This window comes from Grammomys surdaster, unplaced genomic scaffold (genome assembly GCF_004785775.1).
Source record: "Grammomys surdaster isolate TR1022 unplaced genomic scaffold, NIH_TR_1.0 126187, whole genome shotgun sequence".
NCBI lineage: Eukaryota > Metazoa > Chordata > Mammalia > Rodentia > Muridae > Grammomys > Grammomys surdaster.
In genome coordinates, this window is record NW_021620993.1 from 2,475,676 (window position 1) to 2,501,450 (window position 25,775).

General features: G+C 45.4%; 1 protein-coding gene across 1 annotated transcript in view; it reads right to left on the minus strand.

Moving 5' to 3' along the window:
- Positions 1 to 25,775, minus strand: part of Evc2 (EvC ciliary complex subunit 2) — a 95,561-nt gene that overhangs the window by 22,034 nt on the left and 47,752 nt on the right. The window contains exons 12-14 of the mRNA XM_028758207.1: positions 24,327 to 24,781; positions 19,457 to 19,661; positions 18,493 to 18,609 (exon numbers count right to left, since the gene is read on the minus strand). Of these exons, the coding sequence (XP_028614040.1) occupies positions 18,493 to 18,609; positions 19,457 to 19,661; positions 24,327 to 24,781 (777 nt within the window). The remainder of the gene's footprint in view (positions 1 to 18,492; positions 18,610 to 19,456; positions 19,662 to 24,326; positions 24,782 to 25,775) is intronic.

Genomic DNA, 25,775 nt, shown 5'->3' on the forward strand with positions numbered 1-25,775 from the left:
CAGAGTGGGTGAAGCAGAAGCTTGGATTTCAGACATTCCTTTTGTCCTTACCCGCCTCTAAAAGGGTGTTCTCTAAAATTTGTTTATTGACTTGTTTGTTCCTTAGGGAGGTGTCAGCCTCAGACTCAAAAGAAATTCAAAACAGCTTATGGGCCAGACAAAAATTGTTGAGTGTGATAGAAGACAAAATGGCTTTGGTTCCTCTGATGTGTATTAGGTCTTATCAGTAACAAGAGACCTAACCTTAAAATAATAATTGAAGGAAAAAGGGTTTTAAAAGATTAATAGATACTAGGGCTATTTAACAATTATTAGAGGACAAGATTGCCTTCAACTTGGCTTTATCTGATACTTCACTTAGCTAAAAAGAGTTGGTTATTCAATTAATCCAAAAGAAAGTTCAAATTTAAGATTTATAAAACTAATGGGACACTACAGCCTGACTTGCCTACTCCAGCTGCCATTCAAGTAAATGCATATAAAATTATTATAGATTTAAAAGATTGTTTTATACAGTTCCTTTACCTCCTGGTAAAGGTGAGAGGTTTGCATTAAGTGAAATTGCTTGTGATTTTTGAGAGCCCATGAAGCCATTCATTAAAAAAGCTTGCCTCAAAGAATGATTAATGGCCTTAAAAAATTTGTTGTTGCTTTAATACAAAGGGTTAAAGCGTTTGAATCTCTCAGTGTATATTATTCATTGTATATTTTATTGACTGATCTCTCTAAAAGAGTTTTTCTACAAGCCTTTGCTCTAGTACAATGAGCTTTAAGATTTTGGAGTACTTGTGGCTCCAGAAAAGATTCAAAGACAGTATCTTTTCAATATCTGGGAATTCAATTGTGGCACAGAAAATTCCAATAAGAGTAGATAATTGGGGCTAGAGAGATGGCTCCGCTGTTAAAGGCTGGGCTCACAACTAAAAATATTAGAGTTCAATTCCCAGCAACCACATGGTGGCTCACAACCATTTGTAGTGAGATTTAGTGCCATCTTCTGGCTTGCATGCATACATACAAAAAATGGTTTACTTTTAATGATTCTCAAAAGTTGTTAATAGATATTAATTGGCTAAAACCTCATCTTCAGCTTACCATAGAAGAACGTAAACGTAAACCTCTGTTGGATATTCTCAAGGGAGATGCAAGTCCTAATTCCCCTTGACAATTAACTGATGAAAGAGGAACAGCTTTTAGCACTTTTTACCCTCAATATTTTAAATCTGGACAGTCAGGGACATTCGGCTGCTGACCGTCACTGTTTAGAGCCTGACAGGCCAAAAAAGATGGTCAAATGAAAAGACATCTTGACCGGACATTGAAAAGGCCCGGATCCTATTTTATTAAGAGCCAGGGGAGCAGTTTGTGTCTTTCCACAGGAAGAAGACAACCCGTTTTGGCTACCAGAGCGACTGACGCGACGACTAGCGATATTAGAAGATGACACCCAAGCGGACCCTCCAAACTCTGATGACAGCCCTTGTGCTGATCCAAGGGATACAGGTTCCTAGTATATTGGGGGAACAACGATGGACCATATTATCTGCCTTTCCAAAACCCATACCAGTCAGACATAATGTAGCTAATCTGTCTAGGAAATTGTTTCAATATCTTACAGGAAATTGGTCAGAAAACTTCGATGAGACACTCAGAAAATTGAGAACAGCTGTGGTGAACATCAACTTGACGCTCATGGATCTGTCCCCGACTGAGGGACTGTCCCCCTGGATTTCTCCAGCTTTCTTTTTCTTTTCTTTTTCTTTTCCTTTTTTTTTTTTAAGTGGGTGGGAGTAGGCCTGTTTGGTATGCCCTATGTTGCGGATTAGTGTTCATTTTTTGGTTGGCTTGCAAACTCAGAGCTCAACAAAAGCATGACAAGGCTATTATTGCACAGGCGCTTGTGGCCAAGGAACTAGGGGCTTCCCCTGCAGTGTGGCTGTCACTGCTTCGAAAATAAGTAGTCTCCCCCTCACTAGTGGTGGTGCTAAATGTTGGGCCATCAGCCGTTGCACCCCAAAAGATTTGCCCATTGCACTGGGTCGGTGAGGAGTCTTGGCCTGGCTGGTCCTTGTCTGTGTAGCTGTGGTACCTGAATTTTGAGGCAAACAGCCCTTGCACCCCTAGGAGATGACTCCATTGCACAGGGATGGGTGTTTGCATCTCTTTCTGTTTCCCTTAGCCCTTGCACCCAGAGGACTTGCTTCCATTGCACCTGGTAGGGTAAGGGAGACCGTCTTAAACTATTAGTCCTTGATCACTTATTCCCCCAAGATGGAATTTGCTTGATCGGGCTTGAGTTTGAGTCATGATTGGTACCACGCTAGACAGGCCAAGGATAGCCAGATAGACAGCTTCATCTTTTCGTCTCCAGGCCAGCTGCCATTGGTCCCAACGACGGGAAATAGGCTGACACCACATGCCAGATATACACCATGAGGACAACTGGGAAATTGATGGCAAACCAACCCCATGACGGGATTAGCGAGTGGCAATGACCCGGGCGCGGGTATATCCCTCGTAGCCTAAGACAGGGTGGCTTGCCTTTCCTCGGTGTTAGCCCTATTGGTGCTGGGTGTGAAAAAACGTCAGCTAGCCTAAGACACGGGACATTGACCAGTGCCTGTTTAACAAAACAAAAGGAAATAGCCAGTAGACAGATTCCTCAGCCGCTGTACCCAAAGGCTTTTGGTAAAGACACCCTATAAAGCCTCAAACATATCTATACACAGTCCCTGCCCACTAAGGTGTTTGTTCCATGGATAGTAGGTCTGGTAAGTCAATAACGGAGCGGACGGATAAGCCTCGGCCACCTAAGACAGGGCAGCCCCCGGTGGGGAGACTGACCCAGTGAAGGGTAAGAGTTTGAGCACCGCCCTCCAAAGAGACTCAGACCCGCCGTGAGACCCCCAAATATGGGAGTTACGAAACCTTCCCAGGGATCTCAACTACCACCCTCTGCAATAAAACAAAAAAGGGGCAGATGTAGGAAGCCGCGTTTGCGCTGGCAGAATCCGCCATTGCAAGATGGCGATGACGTCCGGGAGTCTTCCTAGTAAACAAGTAAACTGCGCATGTGCCATGGTAAAAGCCCGCCAAAGTTAAAGCCCATCCCACGGCATTTTGGCACGCAACGAATAAGCAGCCAATCAGAGGTGAATATACCGCTCTAAGGGTATATAGGCAGTGCTTTCCTGGGCCTGGGGGGTCTTCCACCATTTTGTTTTTTGGAATAAACGTTTTCCTACGGAAGGATCCTGATGTGTGTCCGCGTGAGTTCTTGCTGGCGAGACGATTACACGCGCGTCACATATAGATACATGCTGTACCCTCAACCCCGACAGGAGCCGGAAGAGCATATAGCACCAAGGCAAGCACAACATTCCTCAGAAATACAGGCTTGCTAGAGAAAGGCAGGCCAGGTTCTCAGGACAGTACGCTAGATCCAATCTCTATCTAGTCTGGAGAACCAGGTACCCATCCTGGATGGGTCTCAAAGGTAACTGAAACTAATAGGTAGAGGCTAAAAACCAGCCAAAGAAGATGGACTGCTCTGCCAGAGCCTGGAAGCTTTCCCTGTAACCTTGAGCCTCTCACTCAGCCTCGGACACCCTCCCCACCTCCTATCATACGGCTGTTCACTAACCTCCACTACTGAACCTGCCTGCTTTTCTGAGCCCTAATTTAGAGGGTACAGATTTCTATCCCACCTTTTAAAATTGCCAAACATGCTTTGTATCTTAGAGTGAAGTTCTATATCCAAGAAACAGCCAAGAGACACATTAACAGTGCTTTCCTCCTTTAAAATTTCCAATACTAGAGATTACCCCAGACCTCCTTTCCCCTGGTGAAGATACTGCCCGTGACCAGCAGGAAGTAGTTACAAGAATGACAGCCATGGTCATTTTCACTTATCTAAGACTAAAGTCAGGAATGTTAGCCATGATCACGCCATCTTGTGAATCTCCCCCTCTTCTGCCCCACTGTCGTCATTGAACAACAAGAATTTCTGAAATTAAAGAAACTCATTTTTCCAGATTGATCCCTGTCAGGAACAGCCAGCCTTGTCATGGTAGATGCTTTTCCATCACCTGACATATTTAACCTACCGCTCACCTTAATTTCTTTGCTCCCCTAGTAATGGATCCTTTCTCTTCTCTGCCCTATAACTATCTTCTCTGTCTCCCCAACAAACTCTAAAAACTGACTTAAGAAACTGAAGATCGAAGATCCAAAAACCTTCAGATGTAATCTGATTATCTGTGCTGTCTGATGCCCCATGGCCTTAGAAAACATCAGAGGGTGATTCCCTCTCTAGCACTCAGATGGGAGAAAAGTCTGACCTTCCACCATCTCTTGCTCATCCCTGTTCCCAAAGCACAACCTGCCACACAAGACTCATCTGGACAAGTCATGTGGGTTGGAAATGTCACGTGTTCTGGGTCTCGACGGATGTCACCGAACTGAGCAGTGAGAACCCGAGAAAGATGGTTAATGTTATTATGTCACATGGTATTGCTGACACAAAGGGGATTACATGTGTGTGTGTGTGTCCTTTTTGTTTGGTTTGATTTGATTTTTCTTTTTTCATCTTATTGGGTTTGTTTATTTGTTTTGATTCCTCTCTCTCTCTCTCTCTCTCTCTCTCTCTATCTCTATCTCTATCTCTATCTCTATCTCTATCTCTATCTCTATCTCTATCTATCAGTGGGCAGAAACAAAATGAGCTGAGTACGGAGGTGGGGAGGATCTGGAAGAAGTTGAGGGAGGGGAAACAATATTATCAAACTGTAGTGTATTAAAAAATACAGAAAAATGAATACAGAAAGAAAAAGAGAGGGAAGATGAACAATGAAGTAAAGGAGTCTGTAAGTGGGAGGAGACAGTGGAGGGGGGAAGAAGGACGCCATTCTTAGAGGGAAAGGGCATGGCAAGACTGTTCTAAATTAAGATAGCTGGATGTTTCCAGACCCAGGAAGGCAAAGACAAAGACACAGAGCTCCTGAGGCTCAGAGCTTCATAAGGCCTAACTCCAGGGACACTGGCCTCTACCAGCAGAAGGCAATTACATAGATCAGAGCTCCACCCCCTTCTCCAGCGATCTGAGGAGCAGTCAGGAAGGTTAGCCATGACTGTGCCATTTGTAAAGCTCCTCCCTTCAGCCTAAAATAATGACAGTTCTTAAAACCAAAGTAAGTTGGTTTTCTGGATATTTGCTCTCTCTCAGCTCAATGAGCCTTCACTGATGGCTGACCGGGAGAGATGTTCATCCACCCTTAACTCACTCACCTTATTTCCCTAACCTCCCTAACAGTGGCAGACCATGAGCCAAAGAGACCAGTCTCCTTCCCACACCTCTAGCCTCTAAGTGGGCAGCAGCCTCTGGTTCCTTATGCTAGAAGACGTGGCTCAGTAGGTCTCTTCCTTGGTCCAGTAGGTCTCTTCCTTGGCTCAGTAGGTCTCTTCAGGAACAAAGCCCATGCTGTCATTGACTTGTTGGTTCCTTTGTAGACCTTACGCTCCTTAAACCTCAGCCTTCCCAAGGCACAGTGCCCTGCCAAAGGGAAGACAACTAGTGTGGTGCCCCTGAGGGACAGCTCCAGGTTATTGCAAATGAAAGCCTTCAATGCAAGGAAAGCCAAAGCCTTTGGTGTGTCCCCTGAGCCATGGACAGGGAATGTTTAAAAGTTTTCCACAATCTCCCTTTCTTCATTTGGAAAGCTTACTTTGTGAATTCTAGCACCTGGTGAGATTATTTCTCTATATCAGGTTTGAATCCTTGGGGGGAGAATCCTGGGTAAGGACCTATTTGCATATCTATGAGGTATTAATGGCTGGTTCCCTTACATATTCATGCATCTCAAATAATAGCAACTCATTTGAGAACAAGGCCTGCTAAATGTTCTTATTTTAAATAGGAAGTTCAAACAACTTCCTTCCTAGTTTTCCCTGACAACACTAGAAGCTCAAGGAAGGCCCTTCTGTGTCCTAAGATGCCCTTTAAGGTTCCTCCGAGCCAGCCCCTGCCACAGGGTCTTTATGGTATTCTAAATCACACCAGTCGTTCCTAGCAGGTCTAGAAACAAACACATGGAGATTCGCAGGTGAGGTGTTAGCAGGGCCTTCCTCAAGTGCACAGGATCTCTAGGATCAGAAGAGAGATACAGGAAACAGCAGAGGTCCCAGAGAATTATCAGGACAGAACCTGCACATAGACTAGAGAGGACAAAAGGTCCCCCAGCAACTGTCGCCCTGCTGCCCACAGCACTGGGTGAGCCAATGCCAGAGCAAGAGAGAACTGAGAACTTCAGCTGTCACTTCAGTCCAGCTGTACCAGCAAGTCACTCCATAACCCCCCTTTTCAGCCCTTACTTTCTGTAGTCTGCCTCCTAATCTTCCTTAAGTGTCTCAGAACGTTTTTGCTTTTGCTGTATGCTGTCCTGTTAGGATGTAGGAGTACATGTCTTCACCCGGCCTAGAAGGCATTCCTCTCTACACTCTCCAGCCACACATCTCCCATGCTCCCCTTAAGCCTGTGTCTTGTCTTCTTTCTCTCATCTCTATCCTCTCCTCCTTTTATGTCTCAGTTATAACCATCTGGAGCTTTAACAATCGCTAGAGTCAATACACCCTAACAGGATCCCAGCTTATCCCTCCCAACTTCTTCACCCACCTCATTTTTTTTCTTTTCAATGTCCATCTAATAACTAATCCTTATCCTCCTACTTCTCCTCCCACTCTTAATCTAATTAACTAAAATTGTAGTGGACACCACACGGTCACTGTTGATAGCCGGCTGTTACATTTGCACTTTGCTAATACCCGGCAGTTATCATCCTGCCCAGGAAATGGTGTAGAGCTTACAATAGGCACTCAGAGCTCATGGACTGAGGAATCATTTTAGGAAACTACACAACCAACTCCACCAGGTCCCATACTTGAACACTGTAAATACTTCACTTGAAAGAAAATAGCTGATAACAAAACAAAAAGACAGCAGTTGTGTAAATTCTAACAGTGCCCCCCCAAAGAAACACACACACACACAACTAAGACAAATATAACTCTTCCAGAAATTATTAACCCTACAGTGATGGCCTCTAGAGAGAGTGAGTTAGAGGAAACCCAAGACAAAGAGATCAAAGTAATGATGATAAGTATGTTCAAAGAAAACAGAAAGGAAAAATGAACTCCTAATGGAGCGTCAATTCAAACAGCTGCACAAAATGAAGACGGAAATGGAGATATGATATGAAAGATGATTTCAACAGAGACAGAAATCTGAAGAAAAACGAATCTCGAATGTTAGAAATAAAAATACCAATGAGTCAAATGAAAAGCTCTGTGGAGATTGTCAGCACCACAACAGAACACTAACAAGGTGGAGCATCGATCCTAAAGACAAGATGCAGGAGCTGGAGCCATCCGACAAGCACAGAAACGAAACGAGACTGTAACAATCAGAATTTCAAGATATACAGAACCTACAAAAGACCAAATCAACAGATAATGGCCATAAAAGGAGAAAAATCCCATTCTAAAGGCATAGAAAGCATTTTCAAGCAAATAATAATGGACTTATTTATAATAATAATAATATGATTAATATAATAATAATTTCCCAGAATTAGGAAAAGAGGTGCCAGTCCATATACAGTAGGTAATTAGGACTCTGAACACATAAGGCCGGAGAACCTCCCCTCATCCCGTTATAATGAAAACATTAAATATACAGAGCAGAGTGTATATTGGAAGCTGCAAGACAGAAGCACAGAAACGGCACATACACAGCACACCCATCAGAACAAGAGAGAACTGCTCAAGAGAAATGCTGAAATCCAGGAGGCTTGGAAAGATTCAAGTCCTGAAAGGCAATACCTGCCAGATGAGAGAACTCTACCCCCAAGAAGTTATCTATCATAGCTGAATAAAAAAATAATGTCACATTATAAAAATTATGATCATTAAGACTTGTCTCAGTTAGAGCTTCCATTGTTGTAAAGAGACACCATGACCAAGGCAACTCTTATAAGAGGACAACATTTAATTGGGGCTGCCTTACTGGTTCTGAGGTTCAGTCCATTATCATTATGGTGGGAAGCATAGCAGCATCCAGGCAGGCATGGTGCTGGATGAGCTGACAGTTCTACATCTTGTTCCAAAGGCAAACAGGAGAAACTGGCTTCCACACAGCTAGGAGGAGGGTCTCAATGCTCACCTCCTACAGTGATACACTTCCTCCAACAAGACCACACCTACTCTAACAATGCCACACGTCCTAATAATGCCATCCCCTGGGCCAAGCATATTCAGACCATCACATTCCACTCCCTGGCCCCCATAGGCTTGTTCAAACATATGAGCTTATGGGGGCCATACCTAGCCAAAGCATAATGCAAAATACATTTAGTCCAATTTCAAAGGTCCCCATAGTCTATAACAGTCTCAACAATGTTAAAAGTCCAAAGTTCAGAGTGTCTTCTCAGATTCATCCAATCACTTAACTGTAATCCCCTATAAAAACGAAATAAAAAGCTGACCACATACCACCAGCATGACATATATTTACCATTCCAAAACATCATAGTGAGGAAATACTGGACCAAAGCAACACCAAAAACCAGCTGGGCAGTCTTCAAACTCCGCATCACCATGTCGGATGCTCAACTCCTTTCAGCTTTGATAACTGTAACACGCTTCTTTCTCCTAAACTGGTTCCACTCCCTGTTAGCAGTGTTCCTCAGCAGGTACCCTATATCCCTGACATCTCTGACATCGTGGGGTATCCAAGGCAACTTCAACTTTACAGTTTCTTGTTCCAATGTCTGAGATTCACACATGATCTTCTTTCTGAGTTCCTCCAAAGGGCTTGGGTCACTTCTCCAGCTCTGCCCTCTATAGCACTCAAGGTTCTGGTTGACTCCACTCCATTGCTGCTGCTGTTCTTGATGGTCATCTCATGGTACTGGCATCTCCAATATGCAGGGATCTTCTGCTGACAGCAGGCTTCACTAATAGTCTCTCATAGACTCTCTTCATGGTGCAACCCTCAACTTCTTTGCATGGCCCCTTCAGTCCTGGGCCCTCAGTTGTCCTGGGCAACTGAGTATACACCTTCACTAATGGCCTTTCCTGGACTCTCACAGTGCCATGCCTTAGCTGCTCTCCATGACCCCTTCATGCCTTCAAAAGTAGTCACCCGGGTGACTCTTACAGATTTCCAAGTGCAGCTGCAGCATGAGGCACAACCTTGGCTATTTCTGGGACTCAGTTTCTTTGTGCTCTCAGAAAACACTTCCTAGAAGATTTCATCTTGGTGATGCTGGTATCTTCTTAATGACTGCTAATTTCTTAGCTCTAGCTAACCAGGATCAATTGTCCCAGTTGTCTCCTCCTACACCTCACACTAAAGCAGAGCCACATGGCTAGAGCTGCCGAGTTCTGTTGCTTGCTGGAGCTGGAACGCGTCCCCTCCTCATATGCTTGTTCTATTATATCTCTTATTGCCTAAGCTTAGCTGTCATATTCAAACTACCACAAACCTGCTCTACAGAACTACAATATAATCCAACTATTATTCTACTAATATATTTCAAAGGAAATGAAATCAGCATGTAAAATAGAAATAAGTAGTCCTATGTTACAGAACCCAAGAAAGAACCTGTTTATATGTTTATCAGACAAAGAAATTGTGATGTTTAAACACTTTGGAACCATTTTCAATCATAAAATACAATGAAGTCCTGCCATTCAATAATGCTATAATAGAATTGGAAGCTATCATTGATAGTCGTTAAGTTAAACATAAGTGCTAAATGACCTTACTAATGGTATAATTATGAACTTGTTCTCAAAGAAGCTGGTGACCAGAGAGTAGGAAGGATAGAATTATATAGAAAAGTTTATTCATAGACACTGTTACTTTTAGGTAGGCACTATTGCTTTAGAAAGGTTCTGAGGTGTTGGTTCCATAGGAGCATAATTATTGTTAATAAAGTATATGCTCTGAATCTAAAAAGGAAAAAAAAAAGGAAGATACTTGAAGGAATTACTTTAGGCTGAGGGGAAAAACAACTTCATCCATGATGATACAGAAAAGAATAAACCACACTAGAATAATAGTTATACAAGAGTACAAAACCAAATATTATGAAAGCAACAAAATGGCAGGAGCCAATGCATAGCAATGCAGTAATAACACTAAATATTAATGGTCTTAATCCCTAATAAAAAGGCACAGACTAGTAGATTTGATCAAAAGGTAGGGACTATCTAGTTGATTTCCTCTATGATATATTCCTAACTATAACAGATAGACACTACCTTAGGGTGAAAGGATGGAGAAAGGTGGTCCAAGCAAATAAACCTAGGAAACAAATGGGCTTCATTGTCCTAATAGCTGAAAAGACAGACTTTAAACCAAAACTAATGAGAAAAGATGAAAGTGCTGACTTCACACTGATAAAGGGAACAGTCATCAGGAGGACATTAAGATTTTAAGCATATATGCCCTGAGCACAGGTCTGTGCAACTCTATAACACAAATACCTCTAGATGTATTGTTACAGATTAATCCCAGCACAATAGTGATGGTTGACTTCATGACCTCACTATCAGCAGCTGACAAGTTATCCCAACAAAAATAGAGACATAACTGAATTAAATGACATTATAGATCAAATGAGCTTAACAGACATCTCCAGAACATTTCACAATATTCCAAATATTGCAGAATAACATTTTTTTTTCTGAGCAGTCCATGTAACTTCCTCCAAAATAGATGATACATCAGGATACAAATCAAGTCTCAATATGTATTTGGAAATTTGAAATAATTATTTTGTGTTCTATCTGATCAGAATATGAATAGAACAGAGCAAATGAACAGCGCAAGAAACCCAAGAACATATGCCAACTCACAGGGATATAAGATACACCACTGAGAGGCAAATTGGTCTCTGAAGAAATCAAGAAGGAAATAAAAGCATTACTAGAATTAAAGGAAAATGAAAAACAACATAGGAAAATCCACAGGATACAATGAAAAGGGTCTAAAAAAATAAATTTATAGATCTCTAGTAAGACATCAGGAAGATCTCAAATAAACGACTTAGCAACATTCTGGAAAAGGAGCAAATAAACCCCAAATCACTAGCCCAAAAGAAAACACTTATTTTTGTAGCAGAAAATAATGAAATGGAAACAAACAGACAAACATAAAATGTAAATCAAAAAAACAAAGACCTGATTCTTTAAAAAGATAAACAAACCCTTAGTCAAATGAACAAAAAAAAAAAAAAGAGAGGACTCAGATAAATAAAATTAGACATGAAAAGGGAGCCACTATAACAGATACCTGTGAAATTCAGAAAATCATTAGGTCTTAATCTTAGTTAGGGTTTTACCGCTGTGAACAGACACCATGGCCAAGGCAAGTCTTATAAAGGAAAACATTCAATTGGGGCTGGCTTACAGGTTCAGAGGTTCAGTCCATAATCATCAAGGCAGGAGCATAGCAGCATCTAGTCAGGCGTGATGGAGGCAGAGTTGAGAGTTCTACATCTTCATCTGAAGGCTGCTAGTGAAAGACTGGCTTCCAGGCAGCTAGGATGAGGGTCTTACAGTCCACACCCACAGTGACACAACTACTCTAGCAGAGCCACACCTTCTAATAGTGCCACTCCCTGGGCCAAGCATATACAGACCATCACATGTGTATTCATTCCACTAAATTGGAAAAATCTCAAAGAAACAGATAAACCTCTAGACATATATTATGTATTAAAATTATATCAACTGAGATAAACAATTTAAACTGATCTATAACAAGCAGTGAGGTTGAAGCAGTAGTTAAAATCTCCCAACTAAAAAAAAGTCCAGGCCCAGATGGATTCACTGGTGATTTTCACCAGAACATCAATGCTTCTCAAAATAGGAAGGAAGGGAACATGACCAAAGTCTTTATGATGCTAGTGGTACCCTGATACCAAGACCAGATAAAGATACAGGAATAACAAAATGGAAAGTCCAGAACAATCTTCCCAGTGAGCTTAAATATAAAACTTCTCAACAAAATACTTGAATTCAAGAACTCATCAAAAAAAATGCACATCATTCACAAAAATATGTTGGCTTTATGATAAACTCAGAATAAAAGGAACATATTACAAAATAAAACATGTTACATATGATGAACCTGTAGCCAACATTATACTCAGTTGGGGGAAATATTGAATCATTTACACTGAGATCAGTAACAAGATAAAGGTGTCCACTTTCTCCACTCTTAGTCAGTATAAGACTGGGGAGGTCTTGTTGGAACTGGAAGAGAAGAGAAGCAAATAAAACAGGTACAAATAGGAAAGTTAGAAGTCAAAATACCCCTGTGTGGGATAATCACTCTATAATCCACAGACTCAAAGAAGCCAAATAACAAGAAGGGCCCAAGGGGGGATGGAGAATCTTTCTCAGAAGGTGAAATAAATTAGATATTGGAGGTGGATGGAGGGAGGGAACTGGGTGGTAGAGGGGATGGGGTGGGGGATTAGGTGTAGGTAGAGCAAAGGAGAGAGAATGGAAATCCGCTGTGGGTAGGAGGGGGCAATCTCTGAGACCTAAGATGGGAGAGGCACCAGGCTGTCTATGGGGGTGATTCTGAGACTCCTAACAGTAGAAAATATGGAGACTAAAGTAGCTACTTCCTGCAACCAGGCAGGATACCCAGTGGAGGCATGAGGACAGCAACCCACTCACAAAACTTTCAACCCAAAATGTATCCTGTCTACAAGAAGTGCAGAGACAAAGATAGAGCAGAGACTGAGGGAATGGCCAACCAATGACAGCCCCAACCTGAGACTCATCCCATGGACAAGAACCAATCCCAAACACTATTAGTGATATTCTGCTATGCTTGCAGACAGTCACCTAGCATAACTGCCATCTGAAAGGCTCCACCAAGCAGCCAATGGAAAGAGATGTGGAGACTCACAGCCAAAGATTAGATGGAGCTTGAGGAGTCTTATGGAAGAGTTGGTAAAAGAACTGAGGGACCAGAAGAGGACAGACACTCCACAGGAAGACCAACAGAGTCAAGTAACCTGGACCCTTGGGGACTCCCAGAGATTGAACTACCAACCAAGAGCACATATGGGCTGGACCTAGGCCCCTACAATATGAAGCAGATGTGCAGCTTGATCTTCACTCAGGTCCACCAACTGGAGTGAGGGAGGTCCCTGACTCTATTCCTGCCTGTGAATCCTGTTATCCTAACTGGGCCTCCCTGTCTGGCCTCAGTGGGAGAGGATATACCTAGTCCTGCAGTGACTTCATGTGCCAGGTGGGTGGGGGGGGTAGGGCTGATGGTGGGAAGAGGTGGGGGGTGATACCCAGAAGGGAGCTACCCCTTCCATAGGAGATGAGAAGGGGGAATGGGGAGAGGATCTTTGTGAGGGTTACTGGAAGAAGAGGAGGAGCTGATATTGGGATGTAAAAGTGAATAAATAAATTTAACTTAAAAATATCCCTGTTTACAGAGGATATGAATCGAAGCATGAAAGTGCACTAGTGAACCATAAATGACTTGACAGGTCCTCCAAGCTGAAATTGCAGCCAGCCAGAGTAGAGTCACTAGAAACAAAATACTGTATTCTGCAGCATGTGCCAAGCCCCAGAAAAGGAGCATCAGCAACATAGACAAGTAGACTGAAGAATAGACAGATCCTCTCATAAGACAGCTTTGAGGATGCTCTGCCTGACCTCTCTTTGGGCAGAGGACCACTCCCCTCCTTCCATGAGCAGGTCACTCCTGGATTATCTGTGGGAATTTTCTCAGCATAGAGAAGGAAGCCAGCTGCATCAAAAGGCTCTGCACTGAAATCAGAAAGCTCCAATGCAAAGTTACATACAAACTGAAATTCCCAGCTCTTTTCCTGTTGAGTCCCCATGATCTTGGGCATCCAGACCTTTTCATCTCGGCAGAAGACTACGGTGGTTTTCTCTGTGGAATTCAGCTTGTTTTGAAGGAATACATTGGGGGATCTTCCAAAAGTGAAGGCCATGGTCTATAGCCTCAATGAGCCCCAGAGCTTCCAAGCAGCTGTTAGCTCACTAGCAAACATGACCAGACCACCAAGGAGGGTCACAAACATAGGAGAGCTCCTAACAAACACAGAGGAGGCAGAGAGCAACCAGGAATTTTACATCAATTTTGGCGGCTGGAAAGATGACTCAGTAGGTAAGAGCACTTGTTCTTTCCGAGGACCTGGGTTTGGTTCCCAGCATCCACACCATGCATCTCCAAACCACCTATATCTTCTGTTCCAGAGGATCAAATGCCCTTTTCTGGCCTTTTTAGGTACCTGTACTAATGTGACACACATACAGATAAACAGGCATGAACATACATACTTACCCATAAAATAAAAAAATTAACCTTTATTAAATTATTCACATTCTTGGAGAAAGATAGACAGCCATAACATCAACAACAAATGAATACTCTTACTCTAGAAAGAAAGCTCAAGAAGAAGAGTTCTCAAAAACTTAGAAACAAAAATATAAATGAGAGATTCAAACTTTTGCAAGATAAAACCTAGGCTGTCATCCGCAAACAAGACAAAGGGATAAAAAGAAAGGGAACAGAAAAAGGAGGAGGTGGAAATGAAAGAAGGAAGGAAGGAAGGAAGGAAGGAAGGGAGGGAGGGAGGGAGGGAGGGAGGGAGGGAGGGAGGAAGGAAAAGAAGGAAGGAAGACCCCAAAGGAGAGCAAGACAGGAGCTATGTGTGAGGCCCAGACACACAGGTCCAGGAGGAGAGGTCCAGGAGGAATTGGTTGGGGCACAGAGGGAGATGACTTCGAGAGGGTGGTCCTGACAGAACATTTGGTCAACTGTCAAGAAGCAGAATAAGTTAGTTGTGAACACAGAGAAAAGTAGAAGAAGAAAGGAAGGAAGAAAAGAAACAAATGGACAATCTTAACTCTAGGAAAAACAAAAGGTCACATAGGATGAAAACCAACCTTGGTTTGTTCTGTGATCCATTTGTGGCTAGCCCTGCAGTATTGATAATAGAAATAATAAACACTGATTGATCTATGTGGGGCAGAGGAGGGGCTCATGTGCAGCACTGAGATGAAATTTCCACTTCTCATAGAGAAAAGCGAATAGATAACCCAAAGCAGAGAAATCGGGAAACAGTAAGGAGAGAGTGCCAGTTAGAGATACAGGATTGGAACTCAAACAATTCGCTGTGAATTAAGTTGTGTGTGTACAAATATGGCCCAGAGGCCTGCTCTCACTTTTGTTACTATTAGTTTTTAACACAAGCCTTTTATAATAATTTGACCCTTAGAAAGAATGTATGTATAAGATAGACAAAAAATTTAAAGGTAAAGGTTTAAAAATAACAGTGTACGGAAAAAGAGTTTTAGTGGAAACATCCAAATCCACATGGGGTTTTCGTGATGTCTTAGCCTGTAAGTACTGGCTGCTTAAGCATAAGGACCTGAGTTCACTCCCCAGAACCCACATAAAAAAGCTGGATGTGCTGGCATGGCTTGTAAGCCCAAAGCTGGGGAGGCAGGGGAGAGAGGTAGATCCCTGGGGCTCCGGCAAGTCAGCCAGGCTTACTTGACAAGTTCCAAGTGAGTCCTCATCGCAACAAACCAGGTGGATGGTAATGAAGAACACCTGCTTTTAACTTTTTCTCTCTCAGTACACACACACACACACACACACACACACACACACACACACACACATCTGATTTGTGACAGAGGTAAAATATAAGCATAGACACATAAGCTGACGGGCTGGTGTAGGACCAGTGGTACAGCACTTGCTATACATGAGTAAAGACCTGGATTCCACCCCAGCCCCATGAACACAAATAACGGAGTCCTGATTTTGTTTCGGGTTTGCAGGAAGCTATGACACTTCTCTCTCGGTGCTTCTGGAATATCCAGATGCATGGACCGCATCAAAGGCTAACATAGGCGTAAGAACAGACATGGAGAAGTGAATGGAGTCTTCCCGGGCTTTGAGGCTGTGTGAGCAACCCTCCCCTCTCTAAGATTGGCATTTGTGAGAAACCATGCCAGTCACTCTTTCTCTTGTCAGGCCACATGAAGATGAGCACAATACTCTTAAACAGTAATGAGCTGTGCAGTCAAGACGACCTTGAAGAAGTGCCCTAGCAAGTAGCAGCCACCTCTGCTTAATGGCCAGGCAGCGGCAGAAACACAATGAGGCATTCTGTTGATGAGAGGGAATGAAGTTGTACCCCAGGTGTAATAGTCTTAAGGCAGTGTGCATGCATGACACAGCACGTGACCTGGAAACAGGGAATGAATAATTAATGGGCGTGGAGATGGTGGAGGTGTGTGTGTCATTAAAACAAACTGAGAAACAATGGGTGAACAGAACCGTGGGCCTGTCACTGTTGCTTAGCCTTACATGCTCCTGAAGAATATTTATGAGTATTCTCACGTCTGCTGATCAAAAACAGCAGGAGAGGCACGCCAAGGGTGAGCCGAGGTGTCCATCAAATGGACCCACTAATGAGGAAGGACGCAAAGTGCAAAGGTTTTATGCTCAGCTCTGCTGCTCACCGCTCTGAGACAGTTGTAAGATCATTCACTGTCCCCGAGAAGCACAGTGGCAGCTGCTCTCCGTCCCTCACTACAGTAGGTGAACAATTCATGCTGAGACTCCAGGATGCTTGACACATCAAGGAGTTCACACCTAGGCCCTCATTTACTGAGGAGGTTAAATGAGTCTAACACTCCCACGTATGGTGAGATATCAAAGGTAATGTTGACTGCTGTGTCTTACACGAAGACCCTTCAAGTTTCAGTGTTAGGGGGAAATGTAGCAAAAGATGCTTGATAGGTTGACAGTTGTGTGTAATAGTTGGATAATGGGAAGACACAGGGAGAGATGCCTCAGTTGGTAAAGTGCTTGCTCTGCAGGTAAGAGACCTGAATCCATATCCCCAGCACTCACATAGGAGCTGGGCTGGGCAGTGTGTACCTATAAACCTAGTGTTTGGAAGGCAGAGACACAAGGATTCCTGAGGATGACCTAGCCAGCCAGTGAGCTGCAGGTTCAGAAAGAGAGCCTGTCTGAAGATAAATAAAATGGAAAACCATGGAAAGCAAATGAGGAGGACATAGAATGTCATCTGTCCTCTACCTCATAGATAGACACGTGCACACAGGAGCATGCTGACCTACACACACACACACACACACAAAAACATATATACACACATACTCACGCACACGCACATACAACAAATAGCAATAAGAATCCATGTACAAGAAAGATGGTGTATACAGACTTCCATTTCTCACCAGCAAATGACAGAAAATGCCCCACAACAGCTAGAGCTGTGTGCATTCTCTGTTTTCCTGACACAGGTGCTCCAGACAGTGACAGGAGAGAGAAGACAACTCAGATCTGAAATGTAACCCTGGTGTCCACTGCGGGTGCTCACAACAACAAAAGGTGGACAGTGCCTGAGAAATGATACCTGGGATTGTCCTCTGGCTTCAACACACACACACAGACATCTGCATCCTCATACACACACACGAAGAATAAATAAAAAGTCGCAGCGATGGTACCTCTCAGCATCTTTCTCTGGGAGGCCTGGCTTACTTAGCACGGTCTCTTACTTCACTGACCCAGCAGCCATGCTAATGTTCAAACACCTTCTTGTCTGTATGCTCTTCAGCAGTCAATCACTCAGAAGAGTAGAGGGAGCTGAGGCATGGTTGCAGGAGGAGGATGGGAACTGGTCTGCATCTCAACTGGTCTCTGCCAACTCACAGAGTTGGTACCTGGTCACCCAGGGAACAGAGCAGTCTCTCAGTGGGCTGCCCCACTTCAATAGTACCAGCAAGCTGGCGTTCATGATTCTCAGCTTGCTATCTGACAAGCTCCACCAGGCTTCTGTCTCTTCACACCCTCAACACACACATACACACATACACACACACACTCATGCACACGCACCCCCTGATGGCTCAGCACAAACTTAGAGCATCCTTTCTGAGGGGTCCCACATTCCCTGGGCTGCCTCTGCACCAGTGCAGTAGTAGCCTTTAGTTAAGGCTGGGCTACCCATTTTCTTCCACAAACTGATTCTCCCTTCTCTAGCCACAACTCCCTTGACAGCATCTGACTTCACTCTGGTAGGTCCTCCTCCTAAAGAACTACAAACCAGAGGCATTTGAGCTGAAAATGTACATTTCTTCCACTCCCTCATTGGCCCCAACCAGTTTGCGGCCTTAGCTAAGTATGCAGGGTCCGTCCATCACTCCAGCATCTATGCCCTGTGGGTGTAGGGACAGGGCATCCTGTTAATGTCCGTGCATGTGGTGCCTGGCCACGGAATGCCAGCATGCCTGCATAGCATATTTGAGAAGAGGATGTACAGTGTGCTGGGGGTTAAGATGAGAAAGCTGTGGAGGAGGGGTAAGTGAGCCCAGCCCTACCTGATCAGCCAGGTCTTCAGGAGCCCGCTCCTCAAACAGGCGGATCTTATCCTCTAGGTTCTTCTTCAGAAGGTCTGCCTTGCCTCTGCCCTTGGAACGCAGCTTTCTTGCCTTGGACTGTGGAAAGACACAGGTCAGAGGAGACGCTGGCTTCTTCCCAAGCCCAAAGGGATATGCGTGCATGGCTAAAACTGCAAATTCCCATCCCAGGCCATGGCAGCTTTGTGACAACTGCTGCATAAGAAGTGGATTTCTGCAGAGGTCACATGGAGCTGACATTTGACTAGACTACAAAATACGCTGCAGGCAGAAGAAGCAGCAAGTGCAAGGGCTTCATCTTGTATTTGGCTCCCTAGAAGCAGAGGCTGAGCCTAGGCCGGGAGATGCAAAGGTCCTGAGGAGGTCTAAGGAATGGGCTAAACAGAACGCAACACGAGCACAGGATGTGGACAGGCCAAGCAGAGCTATAGCCTTGGGTCAAGTCTAATCTGTGCTGGTTCAGGAGGATGAAGATACATAAGAGGTGTCACTAAAGGTGGCTGTCAGTCCTCAGCTTTAGGTCAGAGCCCCCTTTTCATGGCTCAGCCATGCTGAACTTGTCTCTGTGTCACATGCAAAAGGGCCTTTAGGACCCTTGAATCGAAAAGTGCTGAAGGCAAGGGTTACTAGGCCAGACACCCTGTGCAATGCTCAGCACAAGCAGAAGAGTGAGGAGCTGCGGGGAGAGGCTGATACTCATGGCTGCCTGTGGTTACTGCTCTTACTGGCCTTGGTACCATGATGGTCTACTGCAGACCTTAAGATAAAGCAAGCTGAGAAGCCCTAGGAGTGTTCAGAGGCCACCATGGCTAGAGAGAAATGGATGGCGGGAAGGAGATGATTAGCTCAGAGCTGATGGAGGCACAGGAGCCTGGGAGTCCACATTCACCACTGCCATATCAGTCTAGACAGACACAGCCCCTACCTGCAGCTCAGGTGCAGCCAGGGCCTGGTCCAGTTTCTGAAACTCTGCTTCCCGCCAGGCCATCTGCATCTGCTGCTGTAACACTCGTGCACGGACTCTGGGGAGGGCCAAGCTCCGGTCCAGCTGGGTGAAGCAGCCCTGTGCCTCCTGCCTCACCCGGAGCAGGTCTTCTTCAGACAGGGAGATGGCTGCACAGCAGAGCTTCCTGGGAGGGGACAGTGACCATAGACTGGGTCAGAGACAAGATGGCAAGGAATCTGGAGAGAGGCTGTAGGCACAACATCTCTGAGCTAAATCCCTGATGGGAGCAAAGCACTTGAGATGCGTGTCCATGCCTTTGTGTGCCTTTCTTGAGTGCCTAGTGTATATGGTGCCGTGTACAAGTCTGATATAGAACAAGACAAACGAGGCACTGTCCACCCAGCCACGTAAGCATCATGTCATAAGTGCAGAGGAGGCCGGTTCATTTCCCGTGAACACAGGTCTAGCACTGAGTCCTGAATAAAGAACGGAGATCAGAGCAGACGTGCAGCTTGGCCTTTACAGGGCCCCAAACAACTGGAGCTGGGGCAGGGGGAGGGTGTATCCCAAAAGTTGTTGCCCGTACATGGGGTATGTTCTTCTATCTGGGCTGCCTTGTCTGGCCTCAGTGGGAAAGGATGCATCTAGCTTTGCAGAGACTTGAAGTGCCAAGGTAGGGGATACCCCCAACCCGCTCAGAGGGGAAGGGGAGGGGAGATGGGGGAAGGGCTGTAGGAGGAGGTGAATGGGAGGGGGGTAGTGAGCAGGATGTCAAGTGAATAAGTAAAATTAAAAAAGGAAACAGAATGAGAGATCCGTGATTCACTTAACAACCCAGTCCATGCTGGGCCCCATGCTGGGTGGTTGCGTGCTGGGGACTAAACTGGGTCTCCCAGATTATCTGTTCAAGATCAACCAACACCACACCACACTAGGGATGAGGCATATTTAGAAATGGAGTCACTACAAATAAGAGAAGTTTGGATTCGATGGTGCCGGAGAAGAGTCAGCCCAGAATACGAGTGGTGTCCTTATTAGCATGGGAGACATAGACACAGGGTGAGTTCCAGCCAGGAGATCTTAAAGGAGAGAAAATAAGTGATATGTCTATGAATCAAGAGTTTCCAAGAGCTGGCAACAATGACCAAAACTAGGAGAAAAACAAGGAGCAGATCATCCCCTGAGCCTCTAGAGGGGGCGCAGCTCTCTCTGCTCAGGCCCTCATTTTCTCCCTCGTGTAAGAGAAAAACCTTTCTGTGGCTTTAAGCCAAGGTTTTGCTGCTGGGCTGTGGCAATTACAGGACCTGATAGTGGCTATGTCACTGATCATCCTCACCCCAGCCTTGAACCTCAGGGAAGAAGTCTCTCCTTGCTCCCACTTTGCCCAGTGTGCCTCTACTCATGTTCTTCAAACATTTTTCTGTGCAGACAAGCAATGTTTGTCTGATTTTCCTGGCAGCATTCTGTCAACATAGGCTGCATGAAACATGTTCTGTACATGCTCTGGAACCGGAAAATATTTGTAGACATCTAGGGTAGGCTTAGACCTACCGTAGGACACCTAGGGTGGGCTCCATATGCTCAGATCTGAGTGTAGAATGTGGGACTGAGAAGTTCTAGAAAGTTCTCTGATAGAAATAAAGTCAGACTTTCAGAGATGCCCAGGGTCCTCAGTTGACATCATCTAACAACTCCCACACTCTGAATGCCTCTTCCTGACCCTTCTTCCTGGGACAGCCTCTGCCTGCTGCCCTTTGGTAACAAGGAATCTTGAGCTACAGGGACTCTGTCGTGAACAGTCTCTCATCAGCCTTCTAACAGACTGGCCCTGTGGCTAGCAGAAAGCAGGTATGTGTGAGACAGGATCCTGCCCTGCCGGGGCTCAGCGCTGAGCCAGAAACCTGGCTTGGGCTCTGTGGGAAGGCTCAACAGCACTGCTATTCCTCAGCATCCGTTTCCCCATTTGCTCACTGGGTTTGCCGCAGCCCATCTCATTTTTAAAAGTGTGTTTCAGAACCACAGTGAAGAGCCATTTTTACTTAATGCCTCAGAAATTCAGGTCACAACCCCCAAGGTCTCAAATCAGCAAAGCCTGGAAGCAGCTGGCAGCGTAAGCGTGTGGCTTGACCCTCCTTAACCCCTGGAGAAGTCATAAGAGTTTGCTGATGGCAAAGCAAGATATCCCATTACTCCATAAATGGCTAACTCCATGCTGGCCTTGGAAACACTCCCTGAAATACAGGTCCAAATGTAGTAGAAGGAAATAGTCTTTGGGTATTGGGAATGTCATACAAAATGTAAACGCATCAAAGAATCCTGCACCAACTGAACTGTGGGAAAGGCCAGGCCGAGCATCACCTGAGTTGACTAACGACCCATGCAGAGGAGACAGTGTCTTGTGTCCCTGGGCAAGAAAACAACAAACCACAGACTAGAAAACAAATGAAGCCAGGCTCACAAAGGAGATGGGGCCAACCAGGAGACTGGATAATGCAAACCAGATAGCACTAGCAACAAGGACGTAGTTCAGTGGGCAGTATTTGCTGTGCAGTCATGAAAACCTAAATTCAAAACCCCAACACCCACGTAAAAAGCCAGGTATGGCTGTGTATAACTGGAACTCCAGCGTTGAGGGGCGGTCACAGGCAAATCCTGAGAGCTTGCTGCCCAGCCAGCCTAGCAGAAATGGTGATGCTTCTAGTTCACCGAGAGATCAGAAATGGTGAAGCTTGCAGTTCAGTGAGAGATCTTTTCTTAAGGAAATAAGATGGAGAGTGATGGAGGACACCCAGCCTTTTCAGATGTCACGTGGGTGCATCCACACACATGCACACACATGTACACACACATACATCACACGAACACATATACCTTAACACACACACATGCACATGTACATACATGCACACATGCCACATATACACACCATACATATATACACATACCACATATGCACACCACACATACACACACACACACACACACAAAATAGTCAATACCACTCTATGAACACAACTGGCCTGTTCTTCTGGTGGCAAGATTGGTTGCTGGGAAAAGCACTGTTCAGGAAAACTTGAGTAACTTCCTCCAGGGAGGACAGTTACAAATAGACATTGTGCCATTCAGTGTCTACCCACAGATCCCCAAGGGCAGCCTAGGCTCACACTCTTCAGATGACATCATGCAGTACAGAAAGCATCCCCAAAAGATTCAGTACTATCACCTCATTTTACAGGCAAGAAGTTGAGAAGTTAAGGAGCCATTTAGCATCTTTCTCACATGCACGTGGAGGCTGGTACCCAGCTTAGACACGGGTCTCTCCATCTGCACAGCCACTCTCCCTCCACTTAGCCGTGTATGCAGTTCCTCCAACTTCCCCTCAGCAAGCACACAATGCTTTATGGACCCTTATGACGTGTCAAAGACCCCTTTCTAGGCCAGACCAAGTCTGAGCGGGCACAAATAACTGCCAAGTGTCCCAGGGAGTGTGGCTGTCAGGTGGGGAGCCTTGAGTTATGCCACTTACTATCCTACTGCTTCTGAAGCTGAGTCTAACCCATCACCTGCAGCTTCTGGTGAAAAAGCAGGAGTGTTGGTCACTGTGGACGGCTGTGTCCTATAGGAGGAGTCGCTGCATGGTTCTGTGTGCAGAGTGACAATCAGCAGCTCAAATTATGAGTGAATGGGTGGTATGCCAGGCAAACTCAGCACAGAGTGCTGTCAGGACTGAGCCTGTCATGTGCTACCTGGATGGCTGCTGTCATAGGGTGGGTTGTGAGGGTCTGAACAACGTCACACAAGCCACCATACACTCTTCAAGATCCCTGAACCAGACAGCACGTCTCCTTTGTTTTTGTTCTATGAGGCAGGGTCTCACTATGTAGCCCAGGCTAGCTTCAAGCTCATGATCTCTGCTAGCTTTGAATGCCAGGCTCACAGGAATGTGCCACCATGCTTGGCAAGGTAGCATTTTCTTTTTACTTACTTCCTGTTTTCTATTGTGTGTATATGTTTTGTGTGTGCACACACATGTGTGTGCAGGTACATGTACATGTGTGTGCACATGAATGTGGAGACCAGAGGTCGATGTTAGGTGTACTCCTCAATTGTTCTCAACCTTATTCTTTTGAGACAGTCTCTGACTGCGCCTGGAGTTTGCTGATTTGGTGAGGCTGTTACAGCCCTCCTGTCTCTGCCTGCACAGTACTGGATTACAGGCTCTGTATTCAGCTCTTTTATTGGGTTCTGGAGATTCCCAACTCAGGTCATTATGCTTGGGTAGCAAGCACTTAACCACACCTTCCACCTCCCCAGTCCTTACTTTACTGTGAGACACAGCATCGCATAGCCCAGGCTGGCCACACACAGTCTGATTTCTCTGCCTCCACTTCCCAAGTGCTGGAATTCCAGGCCTGACTACCACACCCAGCTGTTACAACACTTCCTGTGGAGGGATCAGGCAAATTTCATTCACTGGCCACCCACTGGATGATTCGGATAGGTCTATGTCCCCCGCAGAAGCTGGACTTCCCACCCTTCTGGTCTACAGTACAACATCTCATGATGACCCTGCAGGTCATGTGTGATTCTGTGTGACTTATAGGCCCAGTGTGTGTGACTAATAAATGCTGCAGATCTTATTTGTCTGAGGATGGCATCGTATTTTCAGCCATCCTGCCTTTCCCTCCTGCAAGGACTACTCCCTTGTAGTAAGGGAGGGTCAAGAGTGTCGATCACTCTAGACGGCTGTGTCCTATAGGAGTAATCACCACATGTTTCTGTGTGGAGAGTGACAATAAGCAGCTTAAATTATGAGTGAGTGGGTGACACGCCAGTTATCCTCACTCACGTGAATACCAAGTGTTCCCAGTGCCTCAGCTCTGCCTGCTCTTCTGTGCAGGCCTCCGGTGCATCCTGCTGTAGCCTCTGCCTCACGCCCTGCAACAGCTCCTGGCCACGCTCTCTCTCCTCTGCTTCCAGCTGTGCGGTACGAGCTGCAGACTCCCGACTATGCTCCTCTAAGATCTGCTGAAGGAAGAGCCAGGGAGCACTGCGTTTCAGCAGCTCCTGTGTCATGGCCGTGCTCTGCAGGCGTCTCAGGTCCTCCGTGGCTTTCTCAAACAGTGACACAGTCAGGACCCGGAGGTCGTCCAGAGCAGCCTGATCCAGACGCTCTTGCAGCTCCTCCAGGGCGGCAGTGTGCTCGGCCATCACGCTCCTCCACTGGTTCAGGTACTGGACTGCATCCTCTGCAGTGCTGGAAGCCTCGCCAAGGGATACCTGCTCCTTCTGCTGCTCCTTGTGCTGGTGGGAATTGAGAAAGGGCAATTGGATGGGCCAGACCCATGGCTGCAGGAACACAGGAAATCGGGGTAAAGAGGTGCAATGCTTTCTTTACCAACTTTCAGGGACATAGTAGGTATATGTACAGTCTTATCCCCAACAATTTAGAAAACTGCTTGGCAGAATCAAACCCCAGGCACTGGTGGTATAGGCCTGTCACACCAGCTGTCTAAGAGACTGAGACGGAGGATTGTAAATTCAAGGTCCGCCTAGACAACGTAGTGAATCCTGTATCAAAGTAAAGAGTAAAAATTAAAAGAGGCCTGGGGCTGGAGCTGAGTGACAGAGTGCTTACTTAGCCTGTGTGAGATCCTTGGCTCAGACCTCAGCTACCCCTCTCCTACATGCATGCACATACACATGCACACACATGAGCTTTAAAAATTCATACTCTGGCCGGGCGGTGGTGGCGCACGCCTTTAATCCCAGCACTTGGAAGGCAGAGGCAGGCAGATTTCTGAGTTTGAGTGTTCGAGGCTAGCCTGGTCTACAGAGTGAGTTCCAGGACAGCCAGGGCTACACAGAGAAACCCTGTCTCGAAAAAAAAAATCATTCTCGACAAGAAGCTAGATATTAACTAAAGGCCAAGAGGTAGGCCCTCCAGGACCTGACTTTCCCATCCACAAGTCTTGCTTTCCCTCTGCCTGTGTTTCTTGATCTGTCAAATGGAAGTAGCAACAGTACCTACACTACAGTAGAGAACCTTCATGAGTTGCACTTAAGAAAATGCCTGTGGCAGAGTCTGAGGCAATGCATACTTGCTGCTGGTCCTACTATGTGTCTGGCATGTGGTCACTAAAACCATGATATGGTTTTATGGAGTAGGGGAGCCAATGTTTATACCCGTGGGAGACAGCTTAATGAGGAAGTCAGAGGGTCCTCTTAGGAAGACACTAAGAAAATCCTGGGGAAAGGACCTCCTGAGTGACGGAAAACTGATACTAAGGCTCTACAG